We start from the raw sequence: 24,977 nt of genomic DNA on the forward strand, positions 1-24,977 counted from the left end.
TTAGACCTCAGGTTCCCATAATACACTCTGAGTGGCATAAAACTGGTCCTTCTTGAAGGACCATGGCATTCACTGCATCCCCCCAGCTTCTGAGTTATAACAGAGTTCCTGGAGAAACTGGGATCATCTGAGCTAGTCACAGAAACACTTGACCGGTCTGCTTCTAAGTGTAATAGTGTGTAAAGGCAGCATTTCTAAATCTCCCCCCACTTCATGTGGTGAGCACAATCAGCTCTGGTGAAAGCAGTGGGCTCACTAGGTCTCATAGTCCCATCTGATGCAATCAAGAGGGATGGTGTGTGACAGTGCCACGCTAGTGTAACAGACAGGTGTACTGAGTAGAGTCACTCTCTTCTAAAGTTGGTCCATTCTCCTTGGGTCTTCCCCAGTGCCTCCACTCCCCCATTAGCCATGCAGATATTCTCAAATGTACTCTTCCTCATGACTGAAGCCTGTCACAGTAACTTATTCCTTATTTAAATTTCACAGGAACATTCTTTATTTCAATAACTCAGAAAGGTGCCTTCGGCAAGAGAATCACAGCTGACAGCCAAGTAATGACTGTGGAGTAATCACAGCCAAGGATGCTGTGATTAGTTCAGATTACAGGCTACAGAAGACCTGTCTGAGCATTTACCACTGTCATCACACTAATGTCGGCCTCTATTAGGGGTTGACATTGGTTGGAAAAGAGGATGTGGTTCAGCTAGAGTAAGCACTAGAGAATTTGCCTGTATTGTAATAGTCAATGACATGCTAATTAATGAAAATAATTTTTACTGTGACTCTGCTTAGCCTAAGCAAGTCTCTCTCTCATGCCTTCCCCTAGCACACAGATGTATTTTAATAAAGCTTTAAGGCACAAACTAAATAAAAAGTTGAAGTGATCTAGATAATTCCATTCCCCAAACCCAAAGCAATTAATTAACTGAAAGACATCGTTTAATCTTGAATTATTTGGATAAGTGACTCAACTTTGTAATTTATTTTGCATGAATAGGCAAAACTTAACGGATATTTCAGTGTATACCAGTACTTAAGAGGATTTATAAAACTTTTCAATCAAATTAATGGAGAAGAGGGGATAAGTAATTAATATGAACAAAAACGACAAAACCATTTACTCAGATATTGGGTATCATTGCACACTGTTCCGAATTCTGGCTGAAAAGAAATAATGATTTCTGTAATCCCCAGCAATGACTTTTGGAGGGAGATTTCAAATAAATGTCTATTTGCTTTAGGTGAGCTTCACTGAATTGGCCTTATTTAATTTCAGATCCTCCTAAGGGAAGAGATTTCAGGATTTCCTGGTTGTAAAATGGAAGAGGACATTTTGCTGAACTTGTATGACATCATCTAAAGCATTAAAAGGGCAGATAATCATGACTTCTTTGCCTGTTTACCAAAGCTTCTTTATGTCCTCAATCTACTTCATTTCCAAATGTCAGAGGAGTCTGAAACCTTTCAAAGATTTATAGATGGCAGAAACAGAGGAAATATTAGGATGAATCCTTTAACTTCTGTGAAAACTTTTAAGTAATTAATAGATGGGCTTTCAAAATTATTTCATATCACAGTACACACACTCTAACATGTACTATGTGAAGGTTAAACATGGTTTAACAACAAAGGACATGAGCTCATCTCTCTTTCTAGAAAGTCAGGGAAAATATTCTTTAAAGTACCTGAGTCATAAATAAAAAGAATATTGAGTTTGTGAAGGGAAATATAAATAATATAAAATTTAGTTTATCAATTAAAATAAAAATACTATAGATTGAATAAAAATAGTAAACACAGTCATGGTTTATATAATTTCCTTCCAAACTCTACTTGAAATTCTCTTATATTACAAAAAGAAGGAAAAAATGTAGTTTCCATAATACTATTTATACAAAGCAACAAAAATGTGAGCAAATTATTTTCAGGTTTATATTATCAAAATGTTTTCCAATATACTTAAAATGCTAGATACCAAATAGCTAAAATAAATATTTAAAACTCTTGGTTTAGATATATAATGGATAAAATATTTTTCATAGAAATAAATTAATTTTTTCTTTGTTATGCAAAATCCCTCAACCATAACTTCATGGAGAAGTGTGAAGGGGTGTGAAAATGATCTTACCTCATATTCAAAGTCCTCTGTTCTGTCTGCATCAGCAGGCAAGCTGGAAAGATACTCATTGTCCTCATAAAATTCATGCTCCATCGGATGGAGAGAATGGCAGCTGTGGGGAATGTAGCAATATGATAGAAATGGATCAAAAGGGCTGTTCTCAAGATTAAAAAATGACATTAGAATTTCACTTTAGTTTTCTCTGCTCGCCAATAAGACCTATAGTGATCTAGCCTTTAAATGAACTACAGCTCAGAAAGAACAATTGCTTTTCTTTCTCCCCCTATATGAAATCTATCAATTTGATTTTCTGAGAGAATACCAAGATAATGGCTCATTGTCAGAGCTTCATTTTGTGAAGGGGCAGATGTGTGCTCTATCCTGGCAATGGTGCCACATTAATACTCTGGCTGCCTTCCATTCCATCCAATGGACTTGATACATACAGGGGTGTGTGACTTTTGAGACTGCAGTCTACCCAAAGGTGGGTACTTTGTAACAAAGTACTACCAATTTCATAATTACAGCCTCAACTGTTTCTGAAATTTGCTTTTAAAAGCTCATACAGTCAGTCTTCTGAATGTATGCGTTCTGTGTTTTTATTCAATTAACCGTGGATCAAAAAATCAAATCTGAAGTTGGTTGAATTCTTGGATGCAGAATCCACAGATGTGGGAATAAAGTGGGAATTGTATTTTTCAGTCTGTAAATTGGCTCAGAGGTTAAAGCGTCTGTCTCCAATACGGGAGACCCGGGTTCGATCCCTGGGTCGGGAAGATCCCCTGGAGAAGGAAACGGTAACCCACTCCAGTATTCTCGCCTGGAGAATCCCATGGACGGAGAAGCCTGGTAGGCTACAGTCCACGGGGTCGCAAAGAGTCGGACACGACTGAGCGACGGAACGGAACGGAAATTGTACTCACGTTGCCTCCGTTTCTTGAGACTTTCTTCCTCATTCTCCCTCATAACCCACATACACAAACATTAAAGAATGTTCATGGTGATAACTCACTGGAAACTCCTATAAACCATAGAGTTTCATAATCCTTTTAGAAAACATCTGGGGACAGAGAGAACTGATAAAGTAAAGGAAATGAAGGGGTTCCAGGGCACTGTGTATTACTTTTATGTATTCATTAACTTTTAGGAAATGTTATAAATAATTCATAGAAGTGCTTTCAAATTACTATGTGCCGTGATGTATACATTACACAGTATGAAAGTTGTGTGTGTGCTCAGTTGCTTGGTTGTGTCCTACTTTTTGTAACCTTTTGGACTGTAGCCTACCAGGCTCCTCTGCCCATGGGATTTTCTAGGCAAGAATACTGGAATAAGGTGTCACTTCCTCATCCAAGGGATCTTCCTGACTCAGGGATAGAGTCCACATCTTTTGCATCTCCTGCATTGGCAGGTGTATTCTTTACCACTGGCACCATCTGGGAAGCCCAATGTGAAAGCTAAGCACAGTTTAGCAGCAAAGGGCATGAGGTTCACTATGAGAATTTCTAAGTCAGTGATAAAAGCCTATGTGAAATTAACCAAGTTGGCTTCAGGAAAGGCCTCTAAGCCCATTTTGAACATTATGACAAAAATAAACTTAGAAGTATAAATTAGTCCCCTTATCTATTAATAGCTGAAAGGCTGCAGAGATCCATCCTGGTACCTCACAGGATCAGTGTAAATACTCTACAAGCCTCTTCTTGCTGCTGCTGCTAAGTCGCTTCAGTAGTGTCTGACTCTGTGCGACCCCATAGATGGCAATCCACCAGGCTCCCCCAGCCCTGGGATTCTCCAGGCAAGAACACTGGAGTGGGTTGCCATTTCCTTCTCCAATGCATGAAAGTGAAAAGTGAAAGTGATGTCGCTCAGTCATGTCTGATTCTTAGCGACCCCATGGACTGCAGCCTACCAGGCTCCTCCATCTATGGGAGTTTCCAGGCAAGAGTACTGGAGTGGGTTGCCATTGCCTTCTCCGAGCCTCTTCTTCAGGTCAGTTCAGTTCAGTTCAGTCGCTCAGTCGTGTCCGACTCTTTGCGACCCAATGAATCACAGCATGCCAGGCCTCCCTGGCCATCACCAACTCCCGGAGTTCACTCAAACTCAGGTCCATCAAGTCGGTGATGCCATCCAGCCATCTCATTCTCTCTCATCCCCGTCTCCTCCCACCCCAATCCCTCCTAGCATCAGACTCTTTTCCAGTGAGTCAACTCGTCGTATGAGGTGGCCAAAGCATTGGAGTTTCAGCTTTAGCATCAGTCCTTCCTATGAACACCCAGGATTGATCTCCTTTAGAATGGACTGGTTGGATCTCTTTGAGCCTCTTCTTACTGTCCTCTAATTTGGGCCCAAATAGCAAAAGCAGTGCAGGCAGCATCTTGCTTGCTGTTCTAAGAGCTTAAACCTGGACTGGTTTTGAGAAGTCCATTCCCGCTGCTTAAACATCATAACCTGCTGTTTGGAGCAGCAGATGTGTTTTCCTGGTCCTTGAATTATTAAAAAAGGAGGCCTGCTGTGAAGGACACCTTACTGATACTTTAGTAAGCATTTACTGAGTATCTACAAGATGCCAGGCCCTATGCCAATTGCTGGAAATTGTTTGGGCACAAAATCCAATTCTTGTCCTATTAATTGGATAGAGCAGCAAAGTGGGGGTTTTAATGCAGTGTGATAATTAAGGGGAAAATAGAGAAGCTATGAGAGCACCTACCAAGGGGTCAAATGCCTTAGGTTCAGAAGCCTGACCCTATCCCTTCCTTTTGTGTGACCTTGCCAAATTCCTTAACATTGTTTTCCTCATCTATGACATGGGCATGGTAATAATACAATGTGCTCACTCAGGAGATATTTTATGAGGAATATTACCTAAAACATGTTAAGTTAGCTAATAAATGTTAACTATTATTCATTCAAGAAAGTATTTATTGGATGGCTACTCTGCATCACGCTGTACAAATGAATATTATTTGTTCTTTTGTGTGTTTTTCATTTCCCCTCTAAAATAAAAGCTCCAGGAGGTAGCGGCTTTGTTTTTGTTACCAGTTTTCTGCCCAGTATCGAGTTCTAGTGCCTGACACAAGGGGCTATTTAATAAGAAAGGGATACATGGCTAGAATCGTAGGTCAGCAGACAGAGGCCCTGCCCTCCTAGAAGCGCAAGGTTTCTAGGAGTGGTGCAGATGATGCACACTGAAATTGCTTAGGGAGATTTCTGAAAAATTCCAATGCCTATATTTGGCCTGAAGATTCATGGGGTCGCGGAGAGTCGGACACGACTGAGTGACTGAACTGAACTGAACTGAAGATTGATCCAGGCACTGTATTTACTCTGCTTTTCAAAGTTCCCAAGCGACTTCAATGTGCACATGTGAATCACTGAGATGGACTTAATAGAACACATTAATGGGCAGGCAGGTGTCATGACCAGGTCTGCATTTTACTAAATGGAACACGGATTGTAACAGGCAATGAAAATGCAGGCAACAGAGACTTCTGTTCTTATATAACAAGCTCTCAATCATTTTTGAATATTTGCTTAAAAACTCACAGAACAAAATGTGTGGGGCCAAACAGACTTCCAAAACTGCACAGGTAGGATTATTTGAGTAAAATAGCTGTAACGGCCTTTAACTCAGGTAAAAACTAGGAAGAAATATTCGTTCAATAGTTCTTTATTTTGTAGCTCTATAAACTTTCTCTCAGACCACCAGGACCTTTGGTTTACATCTCAATATATCGGGTAATTGCTTCCTGCAGAGAATTGCACCTTAATAAAGTGAATTTCCTAGCTTCTCCTTTAAAAAAGAGAAAAAAGAGAGAACAAGAAAGAGAGGCAACCCACAAAGAACAGAGTGCCAACATGCTGCTTCTGCGTCTGTCTTAATAAGGTTTTTGGCAACTTCAGTGAGAAAATCTATTTCCCTGACCAGTGCTTGTGAGCTGTGCGAGGTTTGTGATGACTGAAAATATGAAGATGAGCTAATCAGAGCCGGTCTCTCTCACTCCATCTCAGCAAGTGGGATTCCTGAGCTGAAACAATCAGGAAAGGGAGGGGCAGGACAGCTAAGAACTTTGTATGGAGACACAGTGACAGATATTTTCCACACAGAACTGAAGCTTGTCTCTGGAACTGCCAACTTGCTACAGAGCCTGATTCTTTCCAACATCTACTTTCAGTGACAAATGACAACAAATAAGGCTCTAGCATAAATGACAGAAAAATACCTGTCTGAGAGCAGAAATGGACAGATGTCGGGCACTGGAGGGGTGGGTGGCCTAAGTTTGGCCAGGGCCATTATATGTTCAAAGGTGATGTCCGTCTGAGTGCTGGCATTCATGAGTCGCACTTCTGGGGCTGTCCCATAGGCTGGTTTACTGAGAGGTGTTCGCCTTAGCACCTGGACCACAATAGGCTCCTTGGCATTTCGAAAAGCTTCCACTGCCTCTTCATGGGTAGCCTTTGAGAGATCCTTCCCATTGACCTGCAAAGATAAAAGGGCATTGCTTATCTCAGAGGAAAGAACAGAGAGACTGTCATGATAGATTAATAAAAGGTGGGCAGGGGAGGTTTAAACAAGCTCTGCGATGAATTTTGTGAAGGAATGTTTAATCAGACGTTGACATCAACAGGAGAAAGTGATGGAAACTAGGAAAACAGTTATTTCTTATATCTTTACAAAGCACACCATCAGAATTATTAGTAAAGATTTCAAACCTTAAGCAACACATAAGCCTCAGAAAATGATTAAAATCTTCAGCGAGGTAGAAATGGTAATTATATCTTTTTTAAAAAATGATATATCAATCTTTTGGTGTAATTTTCAATATTTAATTAGTCTTGTGGTTGTTTGGTCTCTAAGCCATGTCTGAGTCTTGCAACCCCATGGACTGTAGCCTGCCAGGCTCTTCTGTCCATGGGATTTCCCAAGCAAGAATACCGGAGTGGGTTGCCATTTTCTTCTCCAGGATCTTCCGACCGAGGGATCAAATCCACGTCTATTGCATTGGCAGGTGGATTCTTTACCACTGAGTCACCAGGGAAGCCCCTAATTAGTCTTACTGACTTGAAATATAATTTCTATCAGGTTTGTTTTATAGTCATCATTTTTTTCCAAGACCATGTTATTGCTCATGTGTATGTTATCCTAAGTCCTTGCCATTCACAGCATGATTTGTGGACCAGCAGCATAAGAGATTAGAAATGCAGAATCCCTGGCCATACCCCAGACCTGCTAAATGAGAACTGGCATTTTAACAAGATTCCAGCTGATTTACATACACAAGAAAGGAGCACTGCTCTAAAACACCTCTGAGAGAGCATGCCATGTCCCTTTGCCTCCTCACCTGTATTCATCTGTACTAATTTATGACTCTCCAATGTAGCCTAGACATAACAGAGGAAGAGGGGATGTTTGCGTTTTCCTTCCATCACTGCTTCTCAGTTGGGCCGACCATTGGCATTTGGGAGATAAAAATTTTTCTTTTAATGACTTTCTCATGCCTACTTTTAAAGGACCAATGATGTTTCCCCACCTTTGTGGCACCCAAAACACCCACAGGCTTTTCTGATTACCCTCTTGAGAGGTGGTACAGAGACTGCTTTCAAACTGTCATCAATTTATTCCCCTAACGTGGGTTCTAATAACACAGCCTCTTAGTGGAAGTTGTGTTTTCATAAACAGCTATTGAATCCTAAAAGAAAGTAAAAACTCCCACCCCAAATGAACCAATAATGTTGACTTTTGCAAATAGGAAGAGATACTTAGGAGTACAGTACTGTGCTCAAAACCTCTGAAATGATATCATTTCTGGACAACTAAACCACCCATTTGCTGGTGAGGCTCTAATAACTGCTGCTGCTGCTAAGCTGCTAAGTCACTTCAGTCATGTCCGACCCTGTGCGACCCCATAGACGACAGCCCACCAGGCTCCCCCATCCCTGGGATTCTCCAGGCAAGAACACTGGAGTGGGTTGCCATTTCCTTCTCCAATGCATAAGAGTGAAAAGAGAAAGTGAAGTCGCTCAGTCATGTCTGACTCTTCATGACCCCATGGACTGCAGCCCACCAGGCTCCTCCATCCATGGGGTTTTCCAGGCAAGAGTACTGGAGTGGGGTGCCATTGCCTAATAACTGCTATGCACCAGCAAATCTTTAGAGATCCCTGGAAGCCTTCAAAAGACACAAAGGGAATCACTGAGTCACAGCCAGCGGGAGACTGCTGACATTCAAATGAGCACACTGTCTCGCCCTAAGTAGAGAAAGAATTTGCATGCTCAGAGCAAATGTGCGACATTTTGGGGTAAGTGATACAGTGCCAGGTGGAAATTATCATGTCATGTAAATATAGGCTTAATGACCTGGACGAGCTAATTTACTCAATTGACCCTGAAAAAGTTAATGTGCCTTCAGAAACTGAGCAATTAAGTTTCCTCACCAGCACCATATGACCCAGTACAGTTCTTGAATAACTAGTAAGAAACTTCAGTTGGAGATTTGGGTGTTTACCTACCAAGGTGCATAGTCATTAATTTTCTCCATGAGCTACAACATTACCACTGAGTTTTCCCTAGTATAACTTTGGAATGGCTTGATGACTTTGCGCATATGGGGCAAGGTGAACACAGTACACCTACTCACTGGCACTCATTCTTTTAGCACTTTCAGATGACAGGCACTCTGGAGAGGCCACTACTCCTGAAGACCTGTAGTCAGCAAATGGTAAGAGAAGTTCCAGGGTAGAAAAGTACAAACTGAAATCTGGCTTCTTGTGTTGAACAGCATCATCCTCTGTCTCTTCTTATGGTCTGTGTTTACTAACTCCAGAATTATGGAAGGTGATCCAGTGGTAGACAGACTGTTTCATCATAATCTACGTGGTATGGAAGAATTGCCCTTTTATCCACACATTTCCTGCTTCATGGTGTCCCTTCAACTGAGTGAATATTCATTTACGCAAGATTTCATACCTTTACCTCTCTGAAAAGAACTCTTGGTCATAATCTATTATCAGCTATTTAAAACCTACTGGAACAATGTCAACAATGCTATCTTTTCCTATAAGCATTTTATCTAGGGTAAGTCCTAACAATAGCAGAATGAAAGTGTTCTTTTTGAAGGAACTTTAAACATTATCTGAAGGTAAATGGAAAGTAATTTGTGGCCATGGTTTCTTCCAGTCATACATGAAATCCTGCGTGTGTGTGTGCAAAGTCATTTCAGTCGTGTCCAATTCTTTGCAACTCTATGGACCATAGCCTGCCAGGTTCCTCTGTCTATGGGATTCTCCATGCAAGAATACTTGTGTGGGTTGCCATGCCCTCCTCCAGAGGATCTTCCTAACCCAGGGATTGAACCCTCATCCCTTATGTCTTCTACATTGACAGTAGGTTCTTTGCCACTAGCACCACCTGGGAAGTCCACACGCTTCTGCTGCTGCTGCTAAGTCGCTTCAGTCGTGTCCGACTCTGTGTGACCCCATAGACAGCAGCCCACCAGGCTCCTCCATCCCTAGGGTTCTCCAGAAAGAATACTGGAGTGGATTGCCATTTCCTTCTCCAATGCATGCATGCATGCTAAGTTGCTTCAGTTGTGTCCAATTCTGTGCGACCCCACAGACAGCAGCTCACCAGGCTCCTCTGTCCACAGGATTCTCTAGGCAAGAACATTGGAGTAGGTTGCCATTTCCTTCTCCAGGGAAGGCCCACATGAAATCCTACTAATGCATAAATTATATGTTATTAAATAGTGAAGAAATGCCATTATTCTATTTCTTCCCCAAGGTGGCTCAGTAACCTGCCTACAATCTAGTCTTGAGACTCCTTTGTTTCTTACTTGTTTTAGTGATCTTCAAAGAAAGTATAATTTTTAAAAAGTAAGTTCCTTAATGATAAGGATTATTTATATTATGCTCCTATAAGTGAAGTAAGATCATTTTTGCAAAGTTCAGAAAAGTATAAAAAAAATTTGCAGAAACAAAAATTTCCTGGAGAGTATTTTAGCCTGTGAAATTCTTAGTTCTTATCGTAATACTTAGTATATACAGACAATGTTAGCATTCATATAGCAAGATCAATAGCTATTGATTCCAAGACCTGTACATTCATTCATTTACAACCATGGCATTTATATGCAAAATTAATTTTTTGCTTTAAGGACAGTTGAATATAATCTTAAAAAAGGACAGTCAATATAATCTCAAATATCTTACTTCCCTATTGGGAATGCTCTTTTCTTCTAGTTATCATGCAGCTGACCCCTATTTTCATAAGCTATTTAATATCTCTCAAAGTAAAGAAGTCTATGACCTTTAAAAGCTCAGTATACTGCCCCGTGTGATCCCTTAGAAAATGTAAGCACTGATGATACGAAACACTCTTTTTTTCACTTCACTTGAAGTTCATCAACATACTGTTAGCCTACCAAAAGGTCACCGTAAGTTATGCCTTTCACAATAGAGAAAAGAAGAGTTTAATTGGGATTTTCTGGCAGTTGCTTTACTCAGTTATCATTACAGCTAGGGAGAAGAATAATTTTGAAAGAATATCTGAAATTTTAATCCTATAGAAAGTTTTGAAGTAAATTAACAAATAAATTAATAGCAAAACTGTATTTTCCATGTGGTTAGATCCTAAACAAACAAGATATTTGGTATTTCATAGTGCCATATTGTTATCCTTTTATTTCTGTTCCATCATATTCTTTCCTTCCCCTCCTTCACTATTTCTTCCCACTTCCTCTCTCTCTACCTCAGTCTTGGTTTTGTATGGACAATATATGAGAAACGAAATTGGAGAAGGAAAAATCAGCTATTAATGGCATTCCAGTTAATATAGGTAGTAAAGAGTGCTGATCCAAACTGTTCTAGGTGCCTAATCAATGGAAGCAAAAGGGCTAGAAGTTGATTTTCAGGAGGAAAATCTGGGTGAAGAGTGTTGGGAGCAAAATTGATGGGAGGAAAGGTAATTTGAAAATTAAGACATACCCATGTATTACAGTGTGTGGGTTTGAAGAGAACATGCAGAAGGCTGATGGTTTGATTTAAGCATGATGTGGAGAAAGAGACCTTTTTATAAAGTGGTTGTTAATGAAATGAGTGAGAGGTTAGAGCATCCTAATAAACATGAGAAGTATATGAGGCAATTCCCTCTATTACTATAACATCTGGCTTTTTGATAACTGTGGACAAAATTGATTTGTTTCTAAAGCTATCTAGCAACAAGAGTAAAACTGAAAAGACTCATGCAATTGCTCTTTGATAAGAAGCTCACAGCCCATAGTGGAGTAACTGGACTCTGAAATGGTGATTAAGTCACCTGATTTGAGATAAATGAGAAACCAGGCACAATATTGATAAAGAAGATTATCAGAATTGGTAACAGCATAAAAGAGGAAAGGAAGATGCTAATGATAGAAGTTCTGGGAAAAACAGAGATGTGGTTATCCTCAAGAAGAAAAGTAGATTTTGGATTGTAGCAAGTATAAAGAGGAGCCTTAATCTTGCCAAACTTGAAACAGTTCTACTGGATGTTAAGTGAATAAAAGAAATCCTAACCATAGAGAAGGCACTGGCAAGCCACTCCAGTACTCTTGCCTAGAAAATCCCATGGATGGAGGAGCCTGGTAGGCTGCAGTCCATGGGGTCGCTAAGGGTCGGACACGACTGAGTGACTTCACTTTCACTTTTCACTTTCACACATTGGAGAAGGAAATGGCAACCCACTCCAGTGTTCTTACCGGGAGACTCCCAGGGACGGGGGAGCCTGGTGGGCTTCCGTCTGTCGGGTCGCACAGAGTCGGACACGACTGAAGTGACTCAGCAGCAGCAGCAGCAACCATGGGAAACCCTTTCTAGAGAAGGTCTTCCTCTTTCCTGCACTTACTTTATCAATTTAGTTGACATGTTTAAAATATATACACATTTTTACAGATATGAAAAAATAAATGTCTTGCTTCTAAAAATTATTTTCCATTATATTGATACAGGAAAGTGAATAGGAGACAAATAGTCACTTTTCAGTAAGCAATGCAAAGGAAGTGAGAATCCATTTGTTGTAGCAGATGGGCTAATTAATCCATAAGCAACTTGTGAATGTTAAGTAAAGAATATAGCTTTTCATATGTAAACCAAATCACGCTATCATTTGGTGAAGCTTCTGTTTAACTAAAAATCAAACTACTCTTTTGGATAAACTGCAAAATCTGGGCCACTTGTCAACAACCTCCCCAGAGTGACCAGTGGCCTCAGCTTGTATGTGAGCTCTTCTGCTTTGATTATTCCTCCAAATCCAGCCACATGCACAATTTTCTTGAGTGTCAGAAAACAAACAGGCTTTTCTTTTTTTCAAAGCACAAACAAGGGCATGAATGACAAGATCACCCTGGTGCGATTTCATTTCCAAGGTCAGCTGTTTGGGACAATAAGGGTTACCAAACCTCTGTGCCTCTTACAGAAAGTAAGGGCTCTTAAATATCTCTGCCTTTCATGAGATTATACATATAAGAATACTCAGTAGAAGAGGTGCAGAATACCAAAGATAATGTACAATTTCAAGTGGAGAATAAGCAAGCATAAAACACTTAAATGCTGTTTTTTAATGTTTATAAAATTTAATTTATTTTTTCATTCATTTATTCATTTATTTTCAGCATTATGGAGATACATATAACAACATTATAAGATATTTAACATGTACATGGTAGTGATTTAATATATGTATATATTGTGAAAGGATTCCAAATAGCTAATTAACACATTTATCACTTTAATTAATTAATTATGTTTTATTTAGGTGAGAACATTTACATTCTATTTGCCTAGCAAATTTCAATTATATAATACAGTGTTATCAACTACAGTCACTATTTTTACTTTAGAGCCTCAGATCTGAGTGTTGTAATTCTGGTTGGGCATGACAGTTTACAAGAACTCTCACCCTCATGAATAACTATGAAATTAATTTTGATTAGAATCCCTGTGTGATTGCTGATCAAATTCTCTGATAATTATGGGGGTGTTATAAAAACAGACCTAATACCATTTTATGTAAGAAAAAAGAAATATTTAAATTGCTGCTAAAATGTTTGGTGTGAAAGGAATTTAAAATAATCCAAACTCTATATTCATTAAAACACTTGGCATATACAATCTGTAAATCAGTTTTAAGGAATTTAAGCATATCGCTTTTTTCTAAACTTGGTATGTTTGATTCTAGATGGACATCTGTTATGTAAATTGAGGACAGCATAGCATAAGAAATATTTATAGCAAAAAGAACTCACAGAAAAGGAATTGTGCAACATGTTATGAAGAAAATCTTGTGAGATTTACTAAACTTAATTTTGAAACATTTAAAAAATATTGTCAATGAACAAAACATTGGTAGGCCTGTGATAATCATATTTTAGAAAGTGAGATCGTAAAAAAATGTTATGTTGCATTAAAGCAAAAGTCTGTGTAGTTCAGTGTTCTTTTGACAGTGCTGTTGTCAGATTTTGTGAAGAGAATATGGTAATTATCATCACACAGGTTCTAATGAGCAGACTTATTCAGAAGTGATCCTGGGGCTCCTTCTGTCTTGCCTGGACTGCAGGGTGGTAGCTTCCTGGTGTGTGAGGTCTTGCAGCTTCCCTTGAGTTCCAAAGGCTCCCCAGTGCTGGGTAGCTGGCTTTCCCAGAAAATGGAGATAACTGACTTCTAACTCAGACAGCCTAAATCTTCTGTGTTTCCCTCCTGACAATGTGACCCTAAGAGAGCAACAGCATGGTGGAGTCTCTCCACTGGAATATAGACCCACTGTATGTCCAAGAGTTCCAGGACCCTGTGTGCTGCTGACCCCTGACTTGTATGTTTTCCCAATAGAGACTGTGTTGTGCTTTCTGTGCTATGCTTTGTCGCTCAGTCATGTCCGACTCTTTGCCACCCCAAGGACTGCAATCCACCAGGCTTCTCTGTCCTTGGGGATTCTCCAGGTAGGAATATTGGAGTAGGTTGATATGCCCTTCTTCAGGGGATCTTCCCAACCCAGGGATCAAACCCAGGTTTCCTGCATTGCAGGTGAATTCTTTACTGACTGAGCTACCAGGTAATCAGTAGAGACTGTAGTCTAACCTATAACTTGCGACAGTGCGGAATTTGCCCTATCAACCCTGTGTGACACACATTTACAACATAAAGAACTGAATTTATTCAAAATGCTTCTACTCATAACATTATGAATTGCAGACTCCCATTAACCCAAGGAGATATACCTAATAATATATTTAGTTAACTGGTTGTGACACTGAGGTTACTACTACAGGATGCTGCTTCCCAGCTCCTTTCACAGTACATTTTGATGACAAAGTGTTCCCAAATGCAAGCAAGACTCATCTCCAACTTTTCTTATGAAGATGTTGTAGACCCAGGACTTCCCTAGTGGTGCACTGGATGGGAATCTGCCTGCCGGTGCAGGGGACACAGATTTGATCCCTGGTCTGGGAGTATCCCACATGCTGTGCAGCAACTAAAGCCCCTGTGCCACCACTGCTGAGCTGATGCTCTAGAGATGATGAGCAGCAACTACTGAAGCCTTTGCGCCTGGAGTCTGTGCTCCTCAACAAGAGAGGTCACCGCAATGAGAAGCTGGTGCACAGCAAGGAGGAATAGCACCTGCTTGCTACAGCTTGAGAAAGCGCTCACGCAGCAGTGAAGACCCAGCACAGACAAAAACAAATAAAAAAATGTTATAGACCCATCATATATGGATTTTTCAGAGCTCTTCTTGAACCAATTTATATTTTTGGTTATAGGAAATCTTGGGGATGCATTTTTAATAATTGCCTTTCCCCCTATTATCTTTTCTCTGTCTTAATTGTTGAATTCCTTCTTTGGTATTTTCTGTTTCTTTCTTTCTTTCTTTTCATTGCCGCACTTTTCTTCCAGGCTTTCCCATTTGGCTGGGATTTAGCAAATTTGAAGAATGGTTATCCATGTAAATGATTCCAATTATTAAAGGAACAGGTTATGATAGCTTTGATTCTTACTGAGGGAAATAAAATGTATGCAACATAGCTTTATTTCCCTCATTATAAATAAATTTATCTTCCCTCCCCTTAATGAAAGAAAGGGAAACTCCTCCTCTTTGGCACATGAGCTGGTGTTTCTTGGTTTGTCCCTGAGATCCATAGTGTTCTCTTTTCTGCCTAGTTCTGTATATGCTGGGATGCTGCCAACTGTATTCCATGTCACTGGGCTCCCTTGCTTTGTGTCTTTTGCTTGCCTTGGTCAGTCGTAAGAGAGCTAATGTTCTGTCTTTATCCAGGCCCTCCCTTCCTGGCTTTCAGGATGCCAGCTCTGGTCAGGGTTGGTTCACACCCTGGCTTACCTTCCTCCTTCATGTCCATGAGTAGTAAGGATTTCTCTTTCTATTGCTACTCCTTGTGTTCATTCCCTTAACTCTGCTCCTCCCTCTGTGAGTGTTCCTTCATTCAGCTTTCTTCAGTGAAACCCTTTGAGTGTGCTCTCTATTTCCTACTTATTAATATATCTAGGCACTGAACTCTTCTGATTTAAAAAGAAACAATAACAAAATCATGGTTAAAGGGGTGGGATGGGGAGGGAGATGGGAGGAAGTTTCAAGAGGGAGGGGATATATGTATACTTATGGCTGATTCATGTTGAGGTTTGACAGAAAACAGCAAAATTCTGTGATGCACTTATCTTCAATAAAAAATAAATTAATTTAAAAAAAGTTAAAACTTACCACCTTGGCCCACTATTGGTGATATTAATCTTTATGACTTGATGAGGGAGAGAGTGAGAGCACTCGAGAGATGGGGTGGGGAAGAGAGGAGGGACAGAGAATGAATCTAAAGCACATGTGAAATGTCAATGTTAAATATGTCAAATGTTTATTAAAAATGTTAAACGAAATTCTAGATGTACGGTATTTGAGAATTCCTTGTACTATTCTTATAACTTTTTGATGAGTCTGAAATTATGTCAGAATAAAATGTCTCAAGATACTGTTATATTTGTTATTAGCTACAAATGCATTTATGCTATAATCATTTAGAGTTAGCAAATAATTATAAGCAATTGATGAATTATAAGTTCCCTACAGAGTGTTTCTGTATTTGCATATCCTTAAGAGGAACAAATTCTTAGTCTAAACTGAATGTCTTTTTTCTTGGGCACATACCACACACACACACCCCTACAGCAAAAAACAGATTGCTATCACCAACTTTATCATTGTCATAACAATTCATCTACTGAGTATCACCTGAAATCCTGTTCTCCTCCAAGCTGAGCTATTTAAAAAGACAGATGATTGCCTTCTGGCTAATTGTAGGAGTTCTTTCATTACTATAAAAGACTTTTTATATCTCAAGTGACTCTATAAGCAGTGAATAATGACTTGAAGTCTTTGGAGAAGAGTGCACTGATGAAATGGTAGGATAACAACTACTTATTGACCTTTTACTTCCTAAGATAATACTAAGCTGATATAGTTGATTATTAATAAATCTATCCATTGAGTTTTGACACATCAGATCCAAATACGTTAAAGAGAAATTCTGATGGAGACATAAAATTTCCTGCAGCAGGCCTAAGGGTGTAAAGACACAAGGCATACATAGGGCAAATGCTGTTAGAATGAACTCAAATTGTTTCATTGGGAACAAACTTCATTGTAATAAAATGACCCAGATTTTCTTTAAAAATTACTATAAACAGTATAAGAAACTGAGGATTTGGACAGAGCTATACATTTTTCATACTCACTGAACAAGTGGAAATGTGCTCTCAGCCCTTGGACAAGATCTCGTGGTACCATTTTCATGATAACATATACGATATTAAGAACATAACTTTGGGTCTCAGCCACACCAGCATAGTGTCATAGAAGTGTTAAAAACAACTTTGTTAAATTAAAGGAATACTAGTGTTATACATAGTTACTAATGAAGGACAAGATAGTGACTTATTTGTAATAGGACACTGATGATGTCATCAAAGATGCTGAGTACATCTTCACCAGAAGTCCATTGTTCCCTGTCTACAAGCATATCAAAATATGTTTAGCTATTTAAATGCTTCTGTGCAACAGACACTGATTGACAAGAAGCTGCATGTTTTGTCTAGTACTGTTGTTTAAGGGCCCAAATGTGTTTGGCACATACTTGACACTCAATAAATATGTTCAATAAATTTTTATGTATTTATCAGGATACATGTTGCCAACCAAGGTCCGTCTAGTCAAGGCTATGGTTTTTCCAGTGGTCATGCATGGATGTGAGAGTTGGACTGTGAAGAAAGCTGATCGCCGAAGAATTGATGCTTTTGAACTGTGGTGCTGGAGAAGACTCTTGAGAGTCCCTTGGACTGCAAGGAGATCCAACCAGTCCATTCTAGAGGAGATCAGTCCTGGGTGTTCATTTAAAGGACTGATGCTAAAGCTGAAACTCCAATACTTTGGCCACCTCATGCGAAGAGTTGACTCATTGGAGAAGACTCTGATGTTGGGAGGGATTGAGGGCAGGAGGAGACGGGGACGACAGAGAATGAGATGGCTGGATGGCATCACCAACTCGATGGACATGAGTTTGAGTGAGCTCTGGGAGTTGGTGATGGACAGGGAGGCCTGGTGTGCGTGATTCATGGGGTCACAAAGAGTCGGACACTACTGAGCGACTGAACTGAACTGAACTGATGTTAAAACAAGGTGGAGAAGGAAATGGCAACCCACTCCAGTATTTGCCTGGAGAATCCCATAGACAGAGGAGCCAGGCAGGCTACAGCCCATGGGGTCACAAGAATCAGAGGCAACTGAGTGACTAAACCACCACCACCACGTTAAAACAAATGTGACTGGGTTTGTCACTAAAGTTACCTGTGATTACGTGCAAACTGCATGCCTTTCACTGCCCAACTTTATTTTGTAGCCCAGGTATCCATATTATTCCTTTTACTTAAATCTACCATAAAAACGGATTTGGAAAAAAAAAACCCAATGCCATACCTAGGTTTTTTTTCTTTTTTCAGCTTGAGGCAGTTGTAAAATAATGTAGCTTTTTGCAACTGTATATTCTATAGTATTTTTTTCATTTGGTGAAATTTTAACTGTTAATGTTTATGGCATTGTGCTTTGTACCATTTATTAAATAAAAATAAAAAAAACGGATTTGAGTGGCAAAGAACAGGCATTAATTGCTCTGCTCGAGAGCCCCACCCACCATTCAGTGTTTTAGAAAAAAGGACAAGAATGTGGGAATCATTCAGGACTGGGGTCTAGACATAGTTCTCAATATCAGCTGTGGGACTTTAAGTTATCTAACTTCTCTGAGCCTCAGTTAATTCATCTGAAACAGGAGATAGTAACACCCACTCACAGATCTATGGACAGGATCACATAAATAATAGAGCTAAGGCAGCTGACATGCTATGATGTTGACTCATGCTTCCTTGATTCCCTCCCTTCCTTCATGGGGAACTCCTGAGTGACAGACACCAGGTGATTCTCTGGGGATACAAGAAAATACCTGTGCTTACAGACCTGGCAGCAACAACGACAATACCGGTTAGCGCTGAGTGAGCGTTCTTCACAAAATGCCAGCAGCTGAGCCAAGCTCTTGTCCTCTGCTAGCTCAGTCACATCCAAGAACAATCAAGGGAGGTAAGAATTTTATCCCCATTTGAAAGCTGTGGAAGCCGAGGATCAGAAGACATAAGGAAAAGCACCTGCTGTCACAATCTGCTAGGGAAAAACAACAGCTATATCTGTAATTGTAAGCAAACTTGTAAAGAGCTGAAATAAAGGTGCTAGTAGAGTTCTGTGGAAGTATCAAGGGCCAGCCATATCTGGCAGTATTGTGATTTGACTCCAGGACTTGACCTTTGAGGCAGTCTTAAAGATGTAGAGTTTCATTAGCAGCAAAGATGGGAGTAAGGAAGAGAATCCCAGGACAAAGGAATAAAGAGCAAGATTTCTGGGAACCAGTAGGAGATCTGGTGTAACAGAGTTCAGAGGGATTTGGGTAAGTACAGAAAAAAGAAGCTGGAAAGGAGGCTTTCACAAGATTCCCGTGTTTTCAATGGACCATACAAGGTATTTTTTTAAACACCTTGCATCTAAAATATAGCACGGTCTTATTTAGGTTTTGAAGATAACTCCAAAGTCTGCAGTGAGAAGTAACTAAAGCAGGGAAGGCATTTAGGAAGATCAGTTCAGTTCAGTCTCTCAGTCGTGTCTGGCTCTTTGCCACCCCATAGAGTGCAGCACACCAGGCCTCCCTGTCTATCACCAACTCCCAGAGTTTACTGAAATTTATGTCCATCAAGTCAGTGACGCAATCCAACCATCTCATCCTCTGTCATCCCCTTCTCCTCCCACCTTCAATCTTTCCCAGCATCAGGGTCTTTTCAAATGACTCAGTTCTTCGCATCAGGTCCAAATATTGGAGTTTCAGCTTCAACATCAGTCCTTCCAATGAATACTTAGGATTGATTTCTTTTAGAATGGACTGGTTGGATCTCCTTGAAGTCCAAGGGACTCTCAAGAGTCTTTTCCAACACCACAGTTCAAAAGCACCAATTATTCAGCACTCAACTTTCTTTATAGTCCAACTCTCACATCCATACATGACCACTGGAAAAACCATAGCCTTGACTAGACAGATCTTTGTTGGCAAAGTAACGTCTTTGCTTTTTAATATGCTGTCTAGGTTGGTCATAACTTTTCTTCCAAGGAGTAAGTGTGTTTTAATTTCATGACTGCAATCACCATCTGCAGTGATTTTGCAGCCCAAGAAAATAAAGTCTGACACTGTTTCCACTGTTTCCCCATCTATTTACCAAGAAGTGATGGGACTGGATGCCATGATCTTAGGTTTCTGAATGTTGAGCTTTAAGTCAACTTTTTCACTCTCCTCTTTCACTTTCATCAAGAGGCTCTTTTGTTCTTCTTTGCTTTCTGCCATAAGGGTGGTGTCATCTGCATATCTGAGGTTATTGATATTTCTCCCAGCAATCTTGATTCCAGCTTGTGCTTCTTCCAGCCCAGAGTTTCTCATGATGTACTCTGCATATAAGCTAAATAAGCAGGGTGACAATATACAGCCTTGACATACTCCTTTCCCTATTTGGAACCAGTCTGTTGTTCCATGTACAGTTCTGACTGTTGCTTCCTGACCTGCATACAGGTTTCTCAAGAGGCAGGTCAGGTGGTCTGGTATTCCCATCTATTGAAGAATTGTCCACAGTTTGTGGTGATCCACACAGTCAAAGGCTTTGGCACAATCAATAAAACACAAATAGATGTTTTTCTGGAACTCTCTTGCTTTTTTGATAATCCAACAAATGTTGGCAATTTGATCTCTGGTTTCTCTGCCTTTTCTAAAGCCAGCTTGAACATCTGAAAGTTCACATTTTTCTGAAGCCTGGCTTGGAGAATTTTGAGCATTACTTTACTAGCGTGTGCTGCTGCTGCTGCTAAGTCACTTCAGTCGTGTCCAACTCTGTGTGACCCCATAGACGGCCTCCTACCAGGCTCCCCCGTCCCTGGGATTCTCCAGGCAAGAACACTGGAGTGGGTTGCCATTTCCTTCTCCAAGGCATGAAAGTGAACAGTGAAAGTGAAGTCGCTCAGTCGTATCCAACTCTTAGCGACCTCATGGACTGCAGCCTACCAGGCTCCTCCATCCATGGAATTTTCCAGGCAAGAGTACTGGAGTGGGGTGCCATTGCCTTCTCCTACTAGCGTGTGAGATGAGTGCAACTGTGTGGTAGTTTGAGCATTCTTTGGCAATGCCTTTCTTTGGGATTGGAATGAAAACTGATCTTTTCCAGACCAGTGACCACTGCTGAGTTTTCCAAATTTGCTGGCATATTGATTGTAGCACTTCCACAGCATCATCTTTTAGGATTTGTAATAGTTCAACTGGAACTCCATCACCTCCACTAGCTTTGTTCATAGTGATGCTTCCTAAGGCCCACTTGACTTCATGTTCCAGGATGTCTGGCTCTAGGTGAGTGATCATACCATGGTGATTATCTGGCTTGTGAAGACCTTTTTTCGGAAGATACTTAGAGAGAATGCTCAGTGCCTGTATCTGATGGGGACAGCAATGGTGGTCCAAATGGAGGAGGCAGGAGAGGGCTACACAATGACATTATCATACTCTCATTCATACGCAGTTCAATACGACTGTCCTATTGGCAGATTTTCTACAATAGCCTAGCTACAGTTTCTAGTCCAATTGATTAAATCCTCCCTGTACAGAAATACAAGCCGTAGAATTTGATTTTAAGTATAAAGGCTTTCTTGGCAGATAAAAAGAATTGACGTTATGTATAAAATAGATAACTAATGGGAACCTACTGTATAGCTCAAGGACCCTACTCAGTGTTCTCTGGTGACCTAAATGGGAAAGTAATGTAAAAAGGGAGATGTGTGTACACATATGGCTGATTCTACTGTTTTCCTGTACAGTAGAAACTAACAGAACATTGTAAAGTAATTTTAATTAATTTTTAAAAACAAAGTATAAAGGCATTCTAAGTGGATGTTGCCCATCTCCTATAGACTTATATTTTCAGTGATTATTTTAGAAATCAAAACTTACTTCTTCCAATGTTCTGAAGCTGCATCTCTGGTTAGTACTCACCTAGGAAATAGGGTAACTGTCTCAACACTGTACATACTCACTTTCTCTCTCACACACGTACACAAACGCTCATAAAACTCACACAAACTTGCACATATGCAAATACCCTTATACCTTATAGGGTCCTCCACCTGAGTCATTTATAGCTTTGTGTGAGTTATAAACTTAGATGTTTCACTCAAGTGGATATAGGAGTTTTAGAACATAGGGATTAACACAAGAAAGTAGAACTTGTGTGATATATAACTGCCTCTTCACTACCAACATCTCTAACCTAGTGCTTCGAATATGAAAGTTATTTCATATGAGTTTGAAAGGACAGGACAAAAATATGAACAGTCATCACCCTTGGAGAAGTGGAAGGTTTAAATCATTTTCAACAATCAATTCTGCCATTTGAATTCATTCTGACACTTGTTGAACTCAATCGATGACATGAAACTACAGTAAAAAGGCCAAGCCCACAGGGAAATTCACATGCTTTTATGCCCTCAAGTAAAACCAACTGAATTTGTGCCCTAACTTTCTTAACACCATGCTTCCAAATTCCTCAAATTCATGAACTGTGAAAAGCAATATATTGGTCTGCATTTAATAAAAATTAAAAAAAAAAAGCTGCCTGAGCCAAAAGATGAAGTAAATGCATTTAAAATAGCAATATAACTGATATAATTTTATATAAAATACCTGAAAATTTCCCCAGGGATTTCTTAATGTGGTTGTCTCTACATGTCCCTTGAAATGGATAATAAAGGTAATAACAGTAATAAAAATCGGTTGAGTGCTGACTATGTGCCACATACTTCACTCAGTACTATCTACTCCTAGAGGTGAAGGAATTATAAAACTCACCCTCTAGATAAAGAAATTAAATATTAAGAGTTTAAGCAATTTGCTCAAGATCACATAGTTACTGAGTGAAAAAAACAACAAAATTTTTCTTAAAATTTCTATTATTATTATACATCAATAGAGGTATAGAGCTCTAAAAACTGAATAAGAGGATTTATGGGTTTGTTTTTCTATTTTCTTTTAGTAAGTAATTCATAAGACTACAATTAAGTAATCAACTGTAAGTAGTAAGGGCAGGAGGAGAAGCGGATAGCAGAGGATGAAATGGTTGGATGGCATCACTGACTCAATGGACGTGAGTTTGAGCAAGCTCTGGGAGTTGGTGATGGACAGCGAGGCCTAGTGTGCTGCAGTCCATGGGGTCACAAAGAGTTGGACATGACTGAGCGACTAAACTAAACTGAATTGAACTGTAGGTAGTCATGGGTATGGCTAATTGTCTCAATTTCTGTCCCCAGGACAAAAAAATTTCAGTTGAAAAGTGAAAAAAATGTTTCTGTAAAATGAATAGGTTAGACAAGATGATATTTAAAGATCTTCACAGTTCTAAGAAAATCTATAAAAGTATACATAAGCATGAATATACACTATTCTCACACAATCCTGAAGTCATTTAAAACTTTAGTAAAAAGAACCCTCTACCTCTTTGTTTTCTATAAGTGAATCAAGTAAAGCTCAGACATGAAGGTTGACTCCAGGACCTGTCAATCTGCCATTGAACTTTTTCATGAGATGCCTAGTTCAAAGTCTGGCCTTGCTCATGTGTGACACAGTTTTGTTACTGCCTCACAGCAGTTCAGCGGCCCACAGGGGTGTGATGGATGAGGTTCCCAGCAAAGAGACCACCTGTGTTCTCTTGTGTTTTCACCTTGGTGGACACATTACAATGAGTGGTTCAAACAGAGAGAACTTCTCCAAAACGGTAGCTGGACTGTATGCAAAACTGCAGCTAACTCAAGGTTTTGGCATGCTCTGTAGGCATGCATGTTAAATTAGACAACAGTACTTGGGGGTACTTTTTGAAAACTTGTTTTACATGGCCCTATGACTCCTCCAGGAAATGAGTGAGACTGAAGACCAAAATGAGTGTAACCACAGATGGAGTCATTATATTCTTAAATTCATCCTGCCACAAACATGTTTCTACACTAATACTGTTGATTTTATTTTGCTTTGTTTGGAAGAGTCCGGGAGAGGGGCTTATTTTTGTAATTTTAGTTCCTGTAAACAATTAACATATGTACAATTTTAAAATAATTTTCAGCAAATAAAACAATCCTGCCAAGGCCCAGTAAAAAGCTCTCCATTGTTCCATCTGCACAAATTACCTTGCATCTCTGATGATTTTATGTACGTTTAATCACAAAAGATTAATTACATGGCATACGGAAACCAGTGAAACACTGAAGAGATAACTTCAATTTAAGTGCACATGCAACTAACTTGTGGCTTTTTAAAACAATTTTAATTAAAAGTACTAGAAGAATCATCAGGCTGAAAATATTAGGAGCTCTGGGATGGATGAGCTTAGCATAGCTAATTAATTGTATATTTAATCAAAGCAGCCTTTGGCTGTAATTAATAATCTATTTTCCTCTGGTAATAAATATTGTAGTTCTATAAAAACAGAATTTATAATTTCCAGAATGCCATATGCACAGAAGAGTGGGACAGAAAACAAGCATTTCCACAGCAGCTTTCTAGCTTGATTTTGTTTATTTAGAGAGGATGCTGTCTATATCTCTTTCATTCGTTTTAAATGTCATCTCACAGTGGCAGCTTACAAATAGCTATCCCAGAGTGACTTGGACATTTCAAAGGTGTAAAGAATAATCCAAAAGAAGTGACTGGTAGAATGCTAAATGAAGTCTGATTTTTTCTTGCACCACGAAGATCTCATATTTGCAAGAACTTGAAGTAGTTCCATTTTAATATGATTGCTAGGATGGTGAGACTCAGCATTAAATAGCATCTTCCCTTCATTTCCTTTCAAATGGCAGGGTGAGATTCAGAAATTTCTACCACCTGCATCCTGGTAAAACACTCAAATCACAGAGACAAAACACACTTTCCTTATGATGTCTTTTAATCTGAGAGCCAAAGACACACACATACACATATCCAAACACACAAACACACAAACTCAAACACACACACTCATCACTGCTTCTTCAATATTCCCTGCCAAGCATAGTATACTTTTGTTCTTATGACCCTTTCATTAATTTTGGGGAGAGAAACTCTCTAATGGGAGGTAGTCACATGCTTTTTATATGATCTAAGATTCCTTTTCTTCTTCAAGCAAGATATAAATTCCAAGAGTTTTGCACAAGTAAGGAGATAACATAAAAATTAATCTTA

At 39.5% G+C, this 24,977-nt stretch overlaps 1 protein-coding gene across 2 annotated transcripts in view; it reads right to left on the minus strand.

Moving 5' to 3' along the window:
* Positions 1–24,977, minus strand: part of PDZRN4 (PDZ domain containing ring finger 4) — a 401,748-nt gene that overhangs the window by 70,268 nt on the left and 306,503 nt on the right. For both annotated transcript variants that reach the window (XM_055394719.2, XM_088836970.1), the window contains 2 exons: positions 6,343–6,599; positions 2,132–2,234 (listed from right to left, as the gene is read on the minus strand). In XM_055394719.2, coding sequence (XP_055250694.2) covers positions 2,132–2,234; positions 6,343–6,599 — 360 coding nt within the window. The remainder of the gene's footprint in view (positions 1–2,131; positions 2,235–6,342; positions 6,600–24,977) is intronic.

Source organism: Moschus berezovskii, chromosome 6 (assembly GCF_049115385.1).
Source record: "Moschus berezovskii isolate FMDL1 chromosome 6, NW_MosBer_1.0, whole genome shotgun sequence".
Classification (NCBI taxonomy): domain Eukaryota; kingdom Metazoa; phylum Chordata; class Mammalia; order Artiodactyla; family Moschidae; genus Moschus; species Moschus berezovskii.